The sequence below is a fragment of the Lipophrys pholis genome (assembly GCF_963383615.2).
Source record: "Lipophrys pholis genome assembly, chromosome: 9".
NCBI classification, from domain to species: Eukaryota; Metazoa; Chordata; class Actinopteri; order Blenniiformes; family Blenniidae; genus Lipophrys; species Lipophrys pholis.
The window spans coordinates 27,828,607-27,847,152 of NC_137639.1; the positions used below are offsets into that span (position 1 = coordinate 27,828,607).

Sequence of the window (18,546 nt, forward strand, 5' to 3'; positions counted from 1 at the left end):
ACGGCAGAAACACTGAAAGTCATGTCGTTTTCTAATGTTGGGCCACTAGTCGGTTGTTGTTTGTTTTTGTAATGAAACTGCAAATGCAGAGAATGATAAACAATAACTCGGACATTCTAGTGGACAGACGACCAAGTTGGATCGTTATTACGGTGACTGTCATTTATAAAAGTACCAACGCTCAAGGGAATCTTGACTGAGAGTCGTGACACGGCGGAGGAAACGTTGCTCTGATTGTCCGTCTACTGAGCATGTGTAGAAGAACTAAGTCACGTCAGCTGTGATGTGCAGTAGCAGCGGGCCCCAGGTGTTTCGGGAAAGTCTTGTTTTCAACCGTTTACACATCGACGGAGGCCGAGCATTTTCGAAAAGTTCCACCTCGGGAGCCATTTTCCAAAAATTGTGTTTTCGGTGGCCCCAAACTCCATTGTCGTGTATAAAGACACACAAAACGTTATGAAAGTGTTGCACCTTTCACTTGAAATTGTCCGCGTGTAAACAAGCTGATTGTCTTTTTGTAAATGGATTTCACTTTTATAAACTTTTCCACCACGCAAGCAGTCCCTAAAGCGCTTTGCTACTGCTAATCACGTTCACCCGTTCACACACACACACATTCACAGGTGGCTACCATGCAAGGCACTGTGGGAGTTCAGTGTCTTGCTCAGGGACACTCCGACACGTGGAGATCAGAATCAAACTGGCAACCTTCCTATTGGGAGACGGCCGCTCTGAGTAACAAAGACTCAGTGGTGGATGACACTGCACTCGCAGAGGAAATAGACTATTGTTAAAAGTTGAGTTCTTCTCTTCCCTGATAATTAGATTCTTGTGCACAATAAACAAGAACAAAGAAGCGCTTTCATTTTACAACAGCCTCATAAATAATAAACCCCAAACTTCCAATCAGAATAAGAACAAAGTCCAAGGTTCAAGTCATTTCCATTGAAGATTCCTGCCCCGGTTCAGACAGCAGCCTGGGCTGCAGCAGTTTGCAGAGGTGTAATCCGACACCTGACATCATCTGGTTTGGGGATATTTTGCTGTTAGAGTGAAACCACATGTCATTTCCCTCTATGGAAAGAAAAAAAAAAAAGAAAACTAAAAACTCCTCCCCAGACCTGGTGCTCCCACTTGTACTTCCTCAAAATCCAAGCGAATATAAACGTCCCCCTGACCTACTTCACAGCAGAGGAAGCAGGCGTCCGACTCCCAGGAATTCACCAAACTCTTCCCGTCCTCAGCTTTTAGGTGAGTTTGTTTGTCAGCTGATTTAAAGCTGCAGGGTTTTTACTTTCTGTTTTGTCGGTCGGACCGGTTCCAGATCCAGTTTTCTAGAGCAGATTTATTAGTATTCGAAGGCAAAGCAACTTTTTGTTAACCAAAGTTTACAGTTCAGCACAGAAACCGACGATTTGGAGACTCTGCCAGCCTCACTAAAGGGACTGTGATTAGAGTGCTTTGTATTTCCTACCTTAATGGAGGGATTCTGAAAAGTTTCTGCTGCCTAAACTGAGCTCCACAACGTCAACAACAATGCCGATGCTTTATCTGAATCAACCCGACCTTTTTCTGGATGAACCTAGATGTTTACCGTCGGAAACCTCGACGACCTCATGAGGATCCGATCACCGATCTGATCCACAAATTCACACGTTAAGCAGAAGGACGGCAACCAGGAAAGTTCATGTGACTCACACAGGGACAGAACATTGCGCTCGTACTGTAAACTATTTGCATAAACCGAGAGACTTTCCCGTAAAAGGTGAAGTCGTGTCGCGGCACAATCAATGTGTGTGGGAAGCAGACGATGCAAAGCTGAGGGGAGACAGACCAGCTTGTGCTTTGTGGTTTTTCTTTTCTCTGAGTAAACCGAGCAGGTCAGCGACCTTTTATGGAAGCAGATTTGGAACAAAGAGTAATAATAGGTTGATCAGTGGCAGATGGCAGAAAAGCACAAAGCTGAGAAGGTGCAGGGAGAGAACCAACTGATGTGCATTATTCTAAAGCTCAGATTTAAAAAAAATAAATACGGTAAGAAAACATTTGAATTTTAGAGCCAGGGAACTTTTTTTTTCCTCACTTTACTGACTTCAGACTCTGATTGTGTTTAACTGTGTTGGATGTTGCTTGTTGGCTGTGAAGACTGCAGTTCGACCTTGGTCAAGACAGAGGAAACACAGAAGGCGCATATATATATATATATATATATATATAGTGAAATAAAGCAGAAAACAAGAACGACATCATTCCTTTCATGCTTTAAACCGGTTGCTGTAAAATGAACCACAGATTCCTCCGTTGGCTGCATGTTCTCAAAACGAAATCACCTGTTAGAGAATCTTTGTACAAAAGGTACGATTTCAGAGATCAGAGATTTCTGACCTCCGCTGGACACAGGGAAATGACACGTATTCTAGATCAACTGCCTTTAATCATTGAACTAGTTTGGTGATCATGTGATTTTATTTCATAATTTGAAAGAACACAAGATCAGACAATATATTGCACAATTTAAATTTTCTATTTTAACAATTACACCAAAATGTATTGGGTTCTTTCTTTCATCAAAATGCACCTGTTTTAAAATTGTTTTAATGAAGATCCGCTCATTGGTTTTTGAGATATCTTGTTAACAGACAGACAAATAAAAGCAGATGATTTTATAACCTCTTTGGTGGAGATAATTACTTTTTTTACTCTTTTATTTAAATTTTTTTAGGAAACAGTTGAAGCACTACAGGGGGGAAATATGTTATATTTAATGAGTTTGATGTAAAAAAAAAAGGAAGTTCTCAGATTAAACATGAAGCAGCACAGCAGGTCACTTCCGACCTGATCTGTGTTATTAATGAAGTTACACGAGACAAATGAAATCATCTGATGGAGGAATAAAGAGCCTCAAGAGGGTCTGACAGCAACGAGAGGAACATCCAATTGTTTTGATCAAAATATTTGGGGAAGTACTCTGATTACTCATAGGTACCTTATTCAGTGGTGAATTCTTAGAGTGTGTTTGTGAGAAACCTCAGTAGAATAAACTGCGAGAAAGAAACGTTTGTTTGAAGAGCGTATGTTCTCGGTCGACTTTCGGTATCTTGCACTCAAGTATTTGTGGACTGTATGCCGTCATTTCTATAACCTCGGATTTGTGTCTTTATCTTTGTTGGCAGGATGTTGTCGTGCGTGTGTCTGTTGCTGCTGGCGGCCTCGGCTCTGGCTCACCTGGATGAATCCTTCCTGGATTCCCACTGGGAGCAGTGGAAGATGACCCACAGGAGAGAATACAACGGCATGGTCAGTGGACGCCATCGTATGCAGACGACTCCTTATTATCTGCTGCTACAAAATTCACTAACCCTCCCCCGACTGTCGGGCTTCTGGATGTTTTATTCAGCTGGGTCAAATGCGATTACATAACTTTGTGCTCGACGGTCAAAAGTGCAAACTGTTGTGATTCATTAATACCCGAGTAAAGCCGTGTGCATCAGTGGTGAAGCCTCATGCTTTATTAACGCACCACAGTCTACTACATCAGATCCAAGGACGGAAATGTTTGTGAGACAATCCGACCCCTTCCGAGAAAGTTGGGAAAACCCCGTTACCTCGTTCCGACTCGTTTGCTTATTAGACAAGAACTGCAGGGCGGCAGATTCACAGAGAACAAAATCAAAACATCGAGCGCTCGTCTGCTTTTGATGAAGTTCCACAAGAGCAAGAGCAGCAGAGCGACAGACAGAAACATCCCAGTGAACTTAAAGGGAATACATGTGATTTCTAAGGAATGTATTATAGCGTATTAATAGTCTCTCTGTAGTCTTATATACAAAGCTATTTTATTGGAGGGTCCATGTGTATTTATTCCTTTGCTGTCACTTCTTCTTGGTGTTGTGGATTTTTTTTTTGCTTTACATCTTTCAGTCTGTCTCGTTTGAGTTTCTCAGTGTGATCACGTCTGTGCCTTTGACTCACCGTCTGTGTGTGTATATATATATATATATATATATATACTTTAATCCTTTATCAGACAAATGAGCACATTTGGTAACTTTCTTTAGGTTTTCTTCTCTAAAATAATCCCATTAATTGCACGATAATCAGAGAAGACAGGATCACATTGTTTGTATTGTAAAACCGCAAGAAAGATGCTCCTGTTATGTTTTGGCTTATTATGATTTCCTCCCTTCAGTCCATTTGATTGATGCATTTAATGCAAAAAAAAATCTCAAAGAGAAAATCCCCTTTTTAACCTGCATCCAAGCCATATACGGTTATTCGTTAGGGCATTTAATGGCTTGTAGCAGAACCTAATTTATCCAATTTAGAGAATATTTCGGTTTTAAAGTAGTGACTTGTGTGCCATTTTGTTCAGTTTAATGCTTCAATAAATAGGGGCCTAATGGGGCATTTATATACACTTTGCGGTCTCAGAATGCCCTTTAATCACACGGGTCCAGAATTTGTTTCTTATGTGTTTTGTTCTTAATACAGTAAAAAAGGCAGTTTCTCATTGTTTCAGGCTCTATATTGTCCACTAAGCCTTCTACGAGTCATGTTGTACCTTCAAACATGATGGTTTTTTAAACTGACACACATAATGAGGCTGGTTACTGTAAGTACGGACTGGAAAAACTCCAAGTGTGAGGCCAGCACTGGTTGCTCTACTTCCTTGTCTTGACCCGGAGTGGAAGCGAGACAGATGGAGGACAAGGAAGCAAAAGTAAAGCAGGACAAGCACAATGAGTCTTCATATTTCTCATCCTCGTCTCCAGAAGTCACTTCCCACCGTGCATCACTCGAAACCTTCACAACGCCGAGCGAGGCTTCGGCCAAGACGCACCTTTTTGGCATTTTTTGTTTCAGAAAACTTCCCTGTCATTTGAACTTTTAATGGTATTTATAGTCTTGCTTTACAGACAGACGTGAAACTTGAGCTGTTTGATAAGATAACCTTGCAGAAGTCGTCATTTGGAGCACGAAACTAAGGTCAAACGTCCTCCATCCTTTTTCATTACTTATAGAGCTGCAGAGGAAATTCAACCCACCTTTCTGTAATTTCTAGAGTTGTATTTTCTTTCTGTCTTTTTTGTTCCTTTCCTCGGTTTGTGGTAAAGGAAATGCACCTGCAGGATTTTAGTCGTTGGTAAACCCGAGTTTACTTCCTGAATGCGTGTCGAGCGTCTGTTATCCTTTCATTCTTCACTTCCAGCGAGAGGCCACGGTGCCACACCACAGCTGTGTGTGTGTGTGTGTGTGTGTGTGTGTGTGTGTGTGTGTGTGTGTGTGTGTGTGTGTGTGTGTGTGTGTGTGTGTGTGTGTGTGTGTGTGTGTGTGTGTAGTTTTGCATGTGACTGGGTTCAGTGTGAACTTGCATGTTGTATCCCTGCGTCGATGTGTGTGTGTGTTTAATATGTCGTGTGTTTTAACATTCCTGCACAGTCAGCAGAAAAACCTCTCTCTCTCTCTCTCTCTCTCTCTCTCTCTCTCTCTCTCTCTCTCTCTCTCTCTCTCTCTCTGATTTTAATCAGTGTTCCTCTGATTCAACCCTCCTTGAACCGACGTCGTCGTAATAGAATCAAAGTCTTCTCGCAGCATTTGCATTTTCCATTACTGGAGTGGATGTCAAGATGGAAGTAATGATTATAGTTGTTAAGACCACGAATACTAAGCAGATGATGATTTTAAATGTATTTTTTTTCTCCATCTAAACATTTACTCACTCCCATAATCCTGAGTTGTGTTTTGAAGCTCCGCCGCTTGACGTCCGGATCTCACAGCAGATCTCTGGGCCGTTTTATGAAACACTCGTCTCTTTTGAAAGACTGGAGCGTAAATGCTCACTGCTTTAATTGACCCAATTAATGAAATGGGACAATAACACAGGCGGAGGTTTCTTTTATTTTTTTTAAATTAATTTAATTTTGCTAATTATAATGCTAATTTGCCCAGATTGGTTTCCTTCAGCTGTCAGGTGTGAGCGTGTGCAGGGAGGAACAGAAGGAAACATTAAGATGAAAATGAAGCTGGTAGTTTTTCAGTTTTTTCTTTTTTCTGTACGTTATGGCCTCATTATGACGCCCATTCATGTCAGGTGAAATGAAATGTCAGTTGAATTCATTAGCTGGAGCTAACGGAGGGGCCGGATCCAGGTTTCCTATTGAGAAGACAGGATCTCTATTCATGATTGTTCGACATTAAATTCCTTGTAAGTTGGTTTTGACGGACGGTTTCAAACACATTTTAGTTCAGAGGCCATGAAAGACCCATTTTAATCTGGAGTGGGAGAGACAACTGCCAAAATAACCTTTAATGGTTCGTCAACACTTTCACATGGACTCATTGGTCCAATAATCAAAGTTTATTTCTTTTCCTTGATTTTCCTCCATTTGAATATTGGATCATAGGAGCTGCATTCAGAATCTGCTGTGTCTGTGTGAGCTGGACTGGCTCCGCCCATACATGCCCATTTTGGGAGGAGGAAGAAGTACTTCCTGTCGTGGTGCCAGAGCAGAGCTGCCTAATTTTGGGAGGAGCCAAAGGGAGGGCCTTTCTTGATTGGGATTGGGTGAACCCCCGATGACACTATATTGGGTTTGATTTCTGATTGGCTGGCTGGAGCAACACACTTTTTAAAAACTGAAACAAGCCAGGGAGAGAGAGGACAGACTTCCTTCACTTCTGGTCAACATTACTGGGTATGGGGACCATTATTTCTGTTGGAAAACCTTTTGAAAGAGAATGTTGCATAATCCCCCTTTAAACTTTAAACCTACTTTGTTCGTTGTGAAGAGTATACTCTACATGATGAAATCATCTCTAGTCATCTCTCTGTTACGGCAGACATCGATGAAGCTGAGCTGACCTTTGACCCTTTGACTCCTCAGGATGAAGAGGGGATCCGCCGGGCCATCTGGGAGAAGAACATGCGGATGATCGCGGCTCACAACGAGGAGGCGGCTCTGGGAATCCACTCGTACGAGATGGGGATGAACCACCTGGGAGACATGGTGAGTCTGAGTCGGCCTCGTGTCGCCGTGACAACAGCAGACATGTTGCTTTTACCTGCAGGATACTGGAAGACATCCATCTCTTTTTCCTTATTTTTTATTTCTATGCAAAAACAAATGGGACAGAATGATTCACATGCATGCTGATGTGTCACATACTTCAAACAGAGAAACAGATTCTCCTGACATCAGCTTTAAAAAACAGTTTAAAACATTTTAAAATAGCAAAACTGCTCAAATGGATAAACCAGTTATAATCACTAAAAGGGGTTTTGAAAATAATATCTGAGAGTTGATCTGGCTAACTTGGATAAAATAACTAAAACAGTAAAATAATCGTTAAAATCATTAACTTTAAAAATTTCCATTAAAATGATTCATTTTCAGTGTTTCAAGGATTCGAAGTGTTTATTGTCATATGCAGAGTAAGGAAACGTGTTTCCCTGAACAATGAAATTCTTACTTTGCTGCCCACACTGAACGCCACATAAATTTAAAAAAAATGTCAAAACTATAATAAACTTATGCAATAGGAATATAAACCTATACATTAAACTATGCAAAGATACAAGGGATATATACAAGTAATATATACAATATACAATAGCCTATGCCATTTCCGTGGAAACGGACAATGTTTTCAAAACATTACCATGTAAACGCAAATGTTTTCTGAAATGAAACAACAAAAAACCTTTTTTAATGCCTTTTTAAAATAAATTTAAATGGTTAAAACAGCTGAAATTACTAAATGCTAAAACGGTTTAAATAGCTACAACAGCTAAAAGCAGCTATGGCCAAATGAAGCGTCATGAAGCTTCGTGAACTACTTTCTTTATTTTCTTATTCCCACCAGATGGCGCTCTTGGTTTTAAGATGGAGGCTGAAAGACTTCTAATGAAGCGTGCTTTCAAACATTTGTTGAGCAGACAGCGCCATCTAGTGGCTTCAGGAAACGAAGACAGTGGTTCGTGAAGCTTCATTTGGTCGTCACTGGCTAAACCCATTAGAAAGTAAACTAAATGGGTTCGGCGTCTTTTAAATCGGCTGTTGACGGGGACGTGTTGGAGCTTGACCGATGCTTGGCGGCTCGGAGCGGAGATCAGACCCCGGAGGGAGGCGGGTTGTCACGGCGCGCAGGAAGCTCGGGCTCGTTTATAAGTGACAGAAGACTCTGGATAAGGAGCCAATTTGGTGTTTCTGCAGACACAGGTGGTCGGAGATGAAGGATGGCTCGCCATTTTCATTTTGACTGGAAGCACTTAAGTGGAATGAGAGAAAATAACAGATGGCCTGTAATTCTTACTTTAATGATCTTTCTATTTATAATGAGCATTAATGGAAGTGAAGGGCTAATGAAAAAATTGTGTTTCTTTTAATTAAATATCTAAATATCACATAACCTGCCGACCTGACGTGACGGGGGAAAAAAGAAAAAGACCATCAATCATTTTCTGCTTGAAATCAGCTTTTCCTGGCTTTTTGACATCTCTGCATCAAAAAGTGGAAAAATGTCATTTCACTTTGGAGTAAACTTAAAAATGTATTCTGGAGATAAATGCTGATCTCTCTCTCTCTCGCTCTGGTTTCTGATCAGACCTCAGAGGAGGTGGTGGAGAAGATGACCGGCCTGCAGATCCCGATGAACCGCAACTTCACCGTGGAGCTGGAGGAGAAGCTGGTCAGGCTCCCCAAATCCATCGACTACCGCAAGAAGAACATGGTGACCGCCGTCAAGAACCAGGTGGGGAAAACACTCATCTCAGAATCTCAGCAAACTTTATGTTTGACACAGGCTTGGAAGAAGAAAAAAAAAATTTCAGATTTTCTGTTGAATCCAAGAAAACGAAACCTATAAATGATCGATTTATTGAAATTCTTCAAAATTCTTATTGTGGAAAACTTCACTTTCTTTTTTTTCCTTTTAGAATCTGCAAAACAATAAGCTGATTGATATGCTGATTGTATTTGATGAAAAGTTGACCAAATTCACTTATTTCATGCTTTTAAAGAGTCTCTAAATGGGTGATAGAGGCATTTAAATGGCTACATTTGCTAAAGCTGGATAAAAAAGAGAATCCATTTTGGAAGGAGTCAAGTGTGTATTATATTGAAATTGGCTTTTTATTTATTTTTATGTAATTTTTAAATTTTAAATTTTTTTTTCATTTGTTTAATCTAATTTGAATCGTTCCATCATTCGCAATAAATAAATAATAAATAAATTAAATAAATAAATAAAAGGAGAATTTAATTTGATTAAACCACGACAAATTTTAAAAAGGAATAAATGGGGGAAAAAACATATAAAATAGTCAGAAAATACAGAAAAGATCTTTAAAAAAAAAAAAACATTCTTATAAAACTGTTAAGACAGCCAAAATCAATAAAATGCTAAAGTGGTTGAAACAGCTGCAACTGTTGAAACCACAAGAATTAGAGTAATTGGAAAAAAACAAGCAACTTAGCTGAGTCAAAATGGATAAAACAGCAATGTCCAAAAGAGTAAAAACAGCACGATGCGTTTTCACGAGAAACGTTGTGTAAACGGGACCTCAAACAGGTCAAATATTACTTAAAACAAAACTAGATATACGACATTATGAGCTAACCTGAACCCTAACATGTTTTTATGTTCTAACATGTTTTAATCTAGAAGGTCGCAGGCTGTAAAGCGTTGCAGTGTTTTGTGTAACAAAACCCACCACCTCTATATGACTGTTTTTACTGATGCACTTAATCAAAAACGATGGAGGTCAACTGTAGAAATCTTCAATCAGCGTCCACTCGGACTGAAAACTGAAGCCGTCGTCAAGCTGTGCTGTAGAGCAGGAGCCGCACGCTCGGACCGTTTACACCTTTGTGAAGGAAAACTTAGACACACCAGCAGACAGGAGTGTCGGGATGTCATGTCCGCAGGCAAAAGTCTAAAAGAGAAACGCAAGTCGATTGATCTCTGTGGGAGAATTGGACTCAGATGTGCCAGTAAAGTTAGTTAAATGTAAACGCCAGCGCCAAATCTTTCATGAAAACTACATTAATGATGATATTTGCTCAACACACGTAAAAACCAATTGTCATAGTTTGAGATTGGCTCAAAAATCTTTTTAACTGCACATGAAAATATGCCAAAACCTCCTGTTTACATGAGGGGAAAGTCTTCATAGGGTCATCTCAGGAGGGCCGCATGAGATTCATACGTGTTTTAACTCCTGCAGCCATGAAACTAATCATCAGTTCCAGTTGTAAAACCTGGAAAATGTCCATGTTTGCAGAAGACCCACAGTAGGAACATGCCGGAGGAGCCCGTCCTCTCTGCTCCCGGACTCTGAAGACAAAGCAAAGGCTTTGATTTTCCGATGTAATTAGTCCTCGCGAGTGCTGAACAGCTTGGCGTCGAGTGTGGAAACAAGAGCAGGAAGTCTGCGGATGGAAAATATGGCATGCATCTGTGCCGTGTGCTGAGAGGCAGATCCTCACAGGGAGGAGGGACGTTATCTAACCAGCGTCGGAGCCGATTGAGAAGTGCTCAGCCGTGAAATTCTCATGTTTTCAATCAGTTTCAGTTCAATGTTTTTCTTTGCTGAACCAATTCTATAAACCCTGCGCACAAAAATCTGAACGCTAAACAGTCAATATGCAAAACATGTAAGATTGTCTGTTAATAGAACACAATTTGTTTTCTTTAAATTGCATTTTCTTAAAGTTTTAGCTGTAATTAAAGCTTTTGATATCTTTGAAAAATTAGAGAAGTGTTATTGCCAGGATCAAATCCCACAGTGGACAAATCACCATTGTGAGTCCCAGAGCATGATTATTTTAGTTTTATTATGATATTTTGAGATAATGTAGAATTGAATTTTATGACTTACAAGCAAAAATAACAAAGAATGCAACAAAAAAAAGAGGAAAATATCTCAATTTATGTGGAACAAATCTCAAATATATGGACTATGTCTCATTAAATTATGATATAGAGATGCTTTGGCATCATTTATCTGTTTTAATTTATGAATAAATTGCAAAGTCCTGCTTAAACAAACATGTAAAACACTAAAAATGTCTAAAACAATAAAAACCATTTCAAACATCCTTTAAAAAGCTGAACAGACAGAAAGTTGACCCAAGTGAAACTGCTGAAATCTTTAGAAAATTCAAACAAATGTCCTTAAGATTCAAACAAGAATAGAAATATTGATGCTTGTATATGATGCGATACATGATATAATTTATCTAATTTAATTTATAAGTGAAAAAAGTTTAATAAAAAGCCTTGAAGCTGTAAATCCTGAGATGAAACTGAGATGAAAACAGCTTTAAAACTCTGTTTTCATCTCATCGTTTGACTCTGTCGCCATCTGCTGGACAGATTACAACCTGCAGCTGCACAGTGGATTCATGAGCTCCTTGGCTTCCTGTTTCCATGGATTATTCATGAATGTCTGCTCTCTCTGCATACCAACAAGTCTGCTGCTTCTCCCACAGCCATGTTGTGTTGGTTTGAAGCAGATTATTCAGTTTCTCCCCCGATGATCCGATCGTTTCACACATTTACTGTTTCCACCGCGCAGAGCCGCCGGGGGAGGTCAAACAGATGTTTCACCTCACAGCTGTGTAGTCAGAATGGATGCTAAATTAATTTTACTATTCTGGGACAGAGGGAGATTTAAGCCTGGAGTGTGTAGTGGTTCGCACGCTCGCCTCATGGCAAGAAAATCTCAAGAGCACATCCAGGATTGGGTGAAATTCTCAAGAAAAAATAACAAAAAAAAACCCTGCATTACAGATTAAAAAAAACTAACTCTAAAATCTGCAACCTTGCTCTAAAATTCTCATTCCATAATCCCAATAACTGTGAGTTAAATTAATACTGAAATAGATGGAAACATATTTCACCGTCAGGTCTCATTAATCTGACATCGTTGAGACGGTCAATTTCTGCCACCTAGTGGACGTAGTGGAGAATGCACACAGAGGTGCATGTAAGAAAATGTCTTTATTTCTTCGCTAAAGTATGTGACAGAAAACGTTAAAAGTCTGTTTGTGGCTGCTCATTTTAGCAGAATGTTGCTGGAACTTACTGAACATGTCTATTCTCTTTATGTGAAAACATAATCCAATAATCTAGATCATCTGAATTGATGACAAGTCTACCCTCTAAAACACTAAATCTAGATTCTCTCTCAGACACACACACACACACACACTCAAAGTTAAACCTTTATCTGTAAAACAACAGTTCTAAGGTGAGACAATATAGACGGACTACATGCACTTGTGTTTTTATGTACATATAATTGAACATTTTCAAGATTTCACCATTTTATTTAAAGTTTTGTCTTAAAAGTTTAATTGTAATATCCTGGCTTGTTTTGGTCTTTTTAATTGACCTCCTACTGCCATCATTATATCAGGATTATTTAGTGTGAGCAATATTAGTTCATATCTGGGAAGACAATGAAAAGCAAACTTTAATAAAAAAAAAGTTGTTTTTCTTGGAAATTTTCTAAAGTAAGGAGACGCAATGCAATATTGACATTCATGTGTATTTTATCGCCTCTTCAGTCCAAATTCTGAGGTATTTACTCTAGACGTGTTTGTGTTTGTTCTTTCTTTAAATCCCTGTATCACAGCACACTAACAGGGGAAATGCACGCAGTCACTCTCCTTCTAGAATCTTTTCTAAATTCGGGGTTGCAGGGAAGTGAAGCGAAGGTATTAGGACACACAACATGTCATTTACTGTCGCCGTTAATCCTCACATGCACGTTTTGGAACTGTGAGCGCCCCCCTGGAGAAATGCATGTCACCGCCACCACACCCACACGATCCCCGGACTCAAACCGAGGACCGTCCCTCTGTGAGACGACAGTGCAAACCGCTACACGCCTTGACAGTGTTTGTGTGGCGTTCCTCAGGGCGCCTGCGGCTCCTGCTGGGCCTTCAGCTCCGCCGGGGCCCTGGAGGGCCAGCTGGCCAAGAAGACGGGTCAGCTGGTCGACCTCAGCCCTCAGAACCTGGTGGACTGCGTCACCGAGAACGACGGCTGCGGCGGCGGCTACATGACCAACGCCTTCGCCTACGTGAGGGACAACGGCGGCATCGACTCGGAGGATGCCTACCCGTACGTCGGAGAGGTGAGGAGGCCGATCGTCTAGACCGTAAACGTACCTTCACACGGATCAGCCAACTCTTCTGCCTGCTGTTCGGGGAGAGAAACATTTTAAATGCAGACGTCGGTGGCTCACGTGCAGTTCTCAGATTAGATTATAATCTTATCAGGATATAGAAGATTTGCTTGTGAATATTTTGCACCAGTTATCCAGTGTTCCAACTGTTTTACTGCTGAAAATCATCACCTTCGACCTCGCGGCGGCCAAATGAAGCTTCGTGAACCAGTCTTCATTTTCTGAAGCCACTAGATGGCGCTGTCTGCTCGACAAACGTTTGAAAGGGAGCCTCATTGCCAGTCTCTCAGCCACCATCTTAAAACCAATAGCGCCATCTGGTGGGAGTCAGAAAATAATGAAAGTGGTTCACGAAGCTTCATTTGGCCGTCACTGCTTTGACCCTTTTATTTACCCTCAAGACTCTATAATCTACCTTCTATATAAGTGAAATCAATTTGACCATTTCTAACAGCTCTTTAAGGTTTCCTAAAAAAAAAAAGAAATAAAAAAATTCCATGGTGTAATAACAATAACAAAGAAGAACAGCTGAGAGGGAGTTTGTTTAAAAAAAAGAAAACTAATGGCTGATTTTCAGCAGGTCATTACATGCTTTCACATCACAATATGTACAATTAAAATCTTGTCGTTCTGTATTTGCCCTCTGACCTGAGCCGTTTGCCTTCTCAAAAAAGTTTTACCTCCCAAAAGACTCCGGTCGCTCCTGGAAATGACGTCAGTGTTTTCAACAAACATGAGATAAAGAGAGTGAGCTGCAGCGGCAGGAAGAGTGGCGGCAGAAACTCAAACACAAAACAAAGAGTCATTTATCTGTGAAATGAGGAAGCAGCTTCATGAAAACCAGTTTGAATCGAAGAATGGATTGTGTCACGGGAAGTGAGATTAAAGTACCTTTGGATGCTAAATGGACTCTGACGTCTTCTTCTTCTTGTGTTTCCTGCAGAACCAGCCGTGCCGCTACAACATGTCGGGCATGGCGGCTCAGTGCAAAGGCTACAAGGAGATCCCCGAGGGCAGCGAGCACTCGCTGGCCGTGGCGCTCTTCAAAGTGGGCCCGGTGTCCGTGGGCATCGACGCGGCGCTGAGCAGCTTCCAGTTCTACCAGAGAGGTCGGTTCCACTCCTCCTCTCCTTCTGACTTCCTGCGTCTCGAAGCCTCACGCCAGGGAATGAAGAACACGTGTTGGTCTTAACAACCAAAACGCCCAAATGTCTCCAAACACGTCACTTAAAGTTTCACAGCCACAAAATGCAACAGGAAACACTTTAGAACTTCTTTTTTTCTTTTGCTGTTTGAGTTTTTGTAGCCATTTAATGCAGAGGTTGTTTGTTTTGTTTTCCTTTTTCTTCCAATATTTTTTTTTATATATTATTGTTTAAGCCATTTTTAAGCATTTTTTCAAGTCTTTTTGAAGTAATTTTAGCTGATTTAGATGTTCACTTTAGCTGTTTTTAGCTTCTTTTTAAAAATATTTTTTTTACATTTTTAGTTGTTTTAGCAGTTTTTAGATTTTGTTTTTGCAAATTTTGCCTGTTTTGGATATTTATTTTAGCTGTTGCAGTTACAGTTATTTCAGCTATTTTAGATTATTGTTTGCATTTTTAGGCTCTTTTTAAACAATTTTTTAGATTTTAGTTTCCATTTTAGATATTGATTTTAACTGTTTTTATTTGGCGGGGTCATTTTATTTAGCATAATTTAGCTGTTTTAGGTTTTTTGGCTGTTTTCAGATGCCTTCTCTGTATTTTTTGGCCTCTTTTTTAAGCAATCTTTGCAGTTATAGTTGTTTCAGTCATTTTAGATATTTAACATAGCTGCTTTTAGATATTTTTAATAAAAGTGCAACTGTTTTATCTAATTATATCTAATTCAAGCAAATTCAGCAAATTCTACCTGTGTTAGATAATTATTAGGTATTTTAAGGGCCTCTTTATGAGCAATTTTAGCGGCGTTAAGATTTCCAAGTGTTTTAGTTTCTTTTAAACCTTTTGAAGGGATTTCGTAGATTTTTTTACAGCCTCTTCAAAAATATTCTAGCCATTTTAAATATTTTTTTTTTTTAGCCTTTTTATTAAGCTTTCTTTTTCTTTGCTATATTGGTTGTTTGAGCAGTTTTAACCTCTTTTTTGAGCAATTTTAGCCATTTTGGTTGTTTTAGCTGTTTCTTTATGCAAAATAAGTCAAAGTAAACAAATATAAAAAATACATAAAAATCCATTTCTGAGCGCTTCCTGGATCCCGGATCCACTGCAGAGGATCTTAAAAGTCTCGGGCTGCTAATGTCTGATCCAAACTAAGTTCTAGGTGTAGAAATGTTTATCTTCTGATTGAGTTCAGTTTTTTTTGTGCGGTGCACTGAGTCTCTCGCCGTGTGTTTCTGTTGTGTGGCCAGGTATTTACTACGACCCCCAGTGCAACAAAGACGACATCAATCACGCCGTGCTGGCGGTCGGATACGGCGTGAACAGCAAGGGGAAGAAGTTCTGGATCATCAAGAACAGGTGGGACGGCATCAGGTGGCCCACGAAATGAAGCGACGGCGTGACGGGGCTGCCGTCTGTCTGGGACACGCTGATGAGTTGAAATGTTTTTCCTTTAACTGCAGGCGATGCTCGGATCACACTCATCTCTTTCCGTCTCTCCATCACTTTGTCTTTCTCTGGCAGCTGGAGCGAGGACTGGGGAAACAAGGGCTACATCATGATGGCGCGCAACCGTGGCAACGCCTGCGGCATCGCCAACCTGGCCAGCTACCCCGTCATGTGAAGGAGCCGGTCGGAGGAGGACGTGGACGGATGAAGGGGACATTGCAGCGACCGATAATGTCATTTTGGGCAAATAATGTAATAATTCTGATTGTCGCAAAGCCGATAATGTGAAAACCTCGATCACAGTGTCACAAAGTTATAGGAATGTCGCAAAGTGTGTTTGAATTAATGAATTTGAGGAACATATCATCCTCTTAACCATAAAAAAAGATATTTTTTTCCAAAGAAATGCAGCCTTGTTTATGTATTCTAACATTCAGATTTTTTAAATTTGACTTCAATCAAATAGATTATTGGCAAAACTTAAGATAATGGTCTAATTATCCTGTTACATTTTTAGATTATGAGCTTTATTACATTGGAAAATGTTCAAAATCTGACATTACTGGTTGTTCCAGCCATTACCACAAAGCACACAACCTTTCACAGAGCTCATTTCTTCACGTCAACAACCACTACAAACTGCTTTTTAATCACCAAATGATGAAAGGGACTAAAGTTAATGTGTTTCGGGTTGGTTTTTTTAAAAAAAAAAAAAGAGAGAAATGGAGGAGTGGAGTCAGACGAAGCACTTTGAATCTCAGTCTATCTCCGCGGCGGCGGCAGGCCTCCGCGCTGCTCTGATCCGCAGAGAAAGACGTGGTTCCTGGAGGGTTTTCCTCCAGAAACCCCGAACCCGGAACCACGTGTGAGGCGAGTTACATCTCAGGACGTGACGGGGCCGGTCGGGGAGCCGCTGATAGTTTCAGTCACTTTTTAATGACGTTCGGTGTGACAGGAAGCATTGCTGGGCGATGGGAGCTCCTCCTTTCCTGACCACCTAGTCACCTCCTGGAAATCTTCTTGTTCTTGTTCTTGTTCTTGTTCGGCACTTTTCTAATGATTAAAACTGTAATGTTTTGTAGGAAATTGAATAAAAGTTTCTTTTTTGAAGTTGAATGCCTTGTTTTGGGTTTTTGTTGACATTTTGTTGGCCAGGAGTCAGAGTTCGGGTCTCCAACACTAAATAGGAAATAATCATGCATCAACCATGGGACGTCATAATAGAACGATACGTCGGCTGTTGTGGTTTACAGCGGTTTTGCACATCGCCAAAGGTTAATGCAGCGATTGGCTGAATCACATTACACTGCTTTTTAGTTTTTAAAAAAATGTATTTATTAATTTACCAGGCAACAAATTATGATTTTCACACATAAAAAAAAAAAAATCGGAATAAATAACTTTAAAAATATTTAATTTCTTGGGGGTGCTTTGGCTGTCCTAGGGGGCGCTGCAGAGCACACCCGAGGGAGTTTGTGAAAACACCCAGAATGCAACAGCTATAGGAGAAGCTTTTATATTTTTATTTTTTCTTACATTTCACTGCATTTGGCACCAGAAGGTTTCATTAAAATGAGCTTCATGTCGAGAGTCAGTGTCTCGTCAGTCCCTCAGTCTCGTCCTCGTCTCCAGCCTGGACACTCACGACAGGACTCGTTCTGTTTTCATGAGTTGCAACGACATCTCGTCCATGTGGTTCCAGACATCTTTTTTTCAGCATTATTGATTTGAAGGATTTCAAAGTATATTTGACACATGTGGAAGGATTATTAAGTGTATTTGACACAAAAACACAAGATGTATATTTCATTATGAAGCCGTCTTTAGGGTTAGGCTTCGATCTGAGGTGTGACCAGCCAGTGGAGGTGTGATCATCTAAATTTGAGCAATTCTCAAGAGAAGCAAAGCTACAGGATACTGTACTAAATATATATGGACATATACTAGATATGAAAAATATGTAAAAGTACATTGTACAGGATCTTTTTTCTCATAAAGATTCTGAAATCTTCTGTGTGTCTGGTTCCGTCTCGCTCGTGTATAAAAATGTATATGAGCGACGTTGTCTTTTGCTCTCCGTGTCTCTGAGGTCCCGCCGATTCATGGATGGAGAGAAGGACGACACACAGCAGAGGAGCACACGCAGACACACACACACACACACACACACACACACACACACACACACACACACACACACACACCCATGTTAAAACGATGACGACAAAAAAGAATTTAATCCACGAGAAAGTTAAACCAGAAGTTGGAGAAAAGGAAGAAAATGTTAGCCGACCTGAGAGACAGTAGATTTCAATACATTCCCGGCGTGCGTGTGTGTGTGTGTGTGTGTGTGTGTGTGTGTGTGTGTCTGCGTGTGCATGCATGTGTGTGTGCACTCCAGCACCCTACACATTGTGTAAGGCCTCCATATACGATTTGAATGGATTGTGATTCGCAGGGAACACGGCGACCCCCCGACCTTTCCTCCAGAGCTCTCGCCAGGTCAAATATTCATCTTGACCTCCTCTTCGGTCCAGAACTACATTATCCAGATTGGATATCCATCCCAAAGCATTTCTGTTTCCCCCGGCAACCTCCCTGACCTCTCTCCATTGCATGGCGCCAAAATGTTCATCTCTGCACGATGAACATCGAGATGCAACGAGCCGAACGCCACAATATTCTCTTCCCCCCCCGAGGACGGAGGGAACGATGCACATTTGCATTTTGTTTTGCAGCCTAAAAACATGTTTTTGTTTG

The 18,546-nt window shown here is 40.6% G+C and overlaps 1 protein-coding gene across 2 annotated transcripts; it reads left to right on the forward strand.

The window, feature by feature from the left end:
* The first annotated feature begins 941 nt into the window (after positions 1–941).
* ctsk (cathepsin K) lies at positions 942–16,902 on the forward strand. Of its 2 annotated transcripts, none has more exons than XM_080470720.1 (8): positions 942–1,251; positions 3,174–3,297; positions 6,885–7,007; positions 8,605–8,751; positions 12,926–13,144; positions 14,139–14,304; positions 15,588–15,696; positions 15,862–16,902. In XM_080470720.1, the coding sequence occupies exons 2-8, from the start codon at positions 3,175–3,177 to the stop codon at positions 15,959–15,961; spliced, it is 987 nt and encodes a 328-aa protein (XP_080326846.1). In that variant the 5' UTR covers positions 942–1,251; position 3,174; the 3' UTR covers positions 15,962–16,902. The 2 variants fall into 2 exon arrangements, with proteins under 2 accessions (XP_080326846.1, XP_080326847.1); XM_080470721.1 differs by lacking the exon at positions 942–1,251 and adding an exon at positions 1,329–1,683.
* Positions 16,903–18,546: the final 1,644 nt, after the last annotated feature.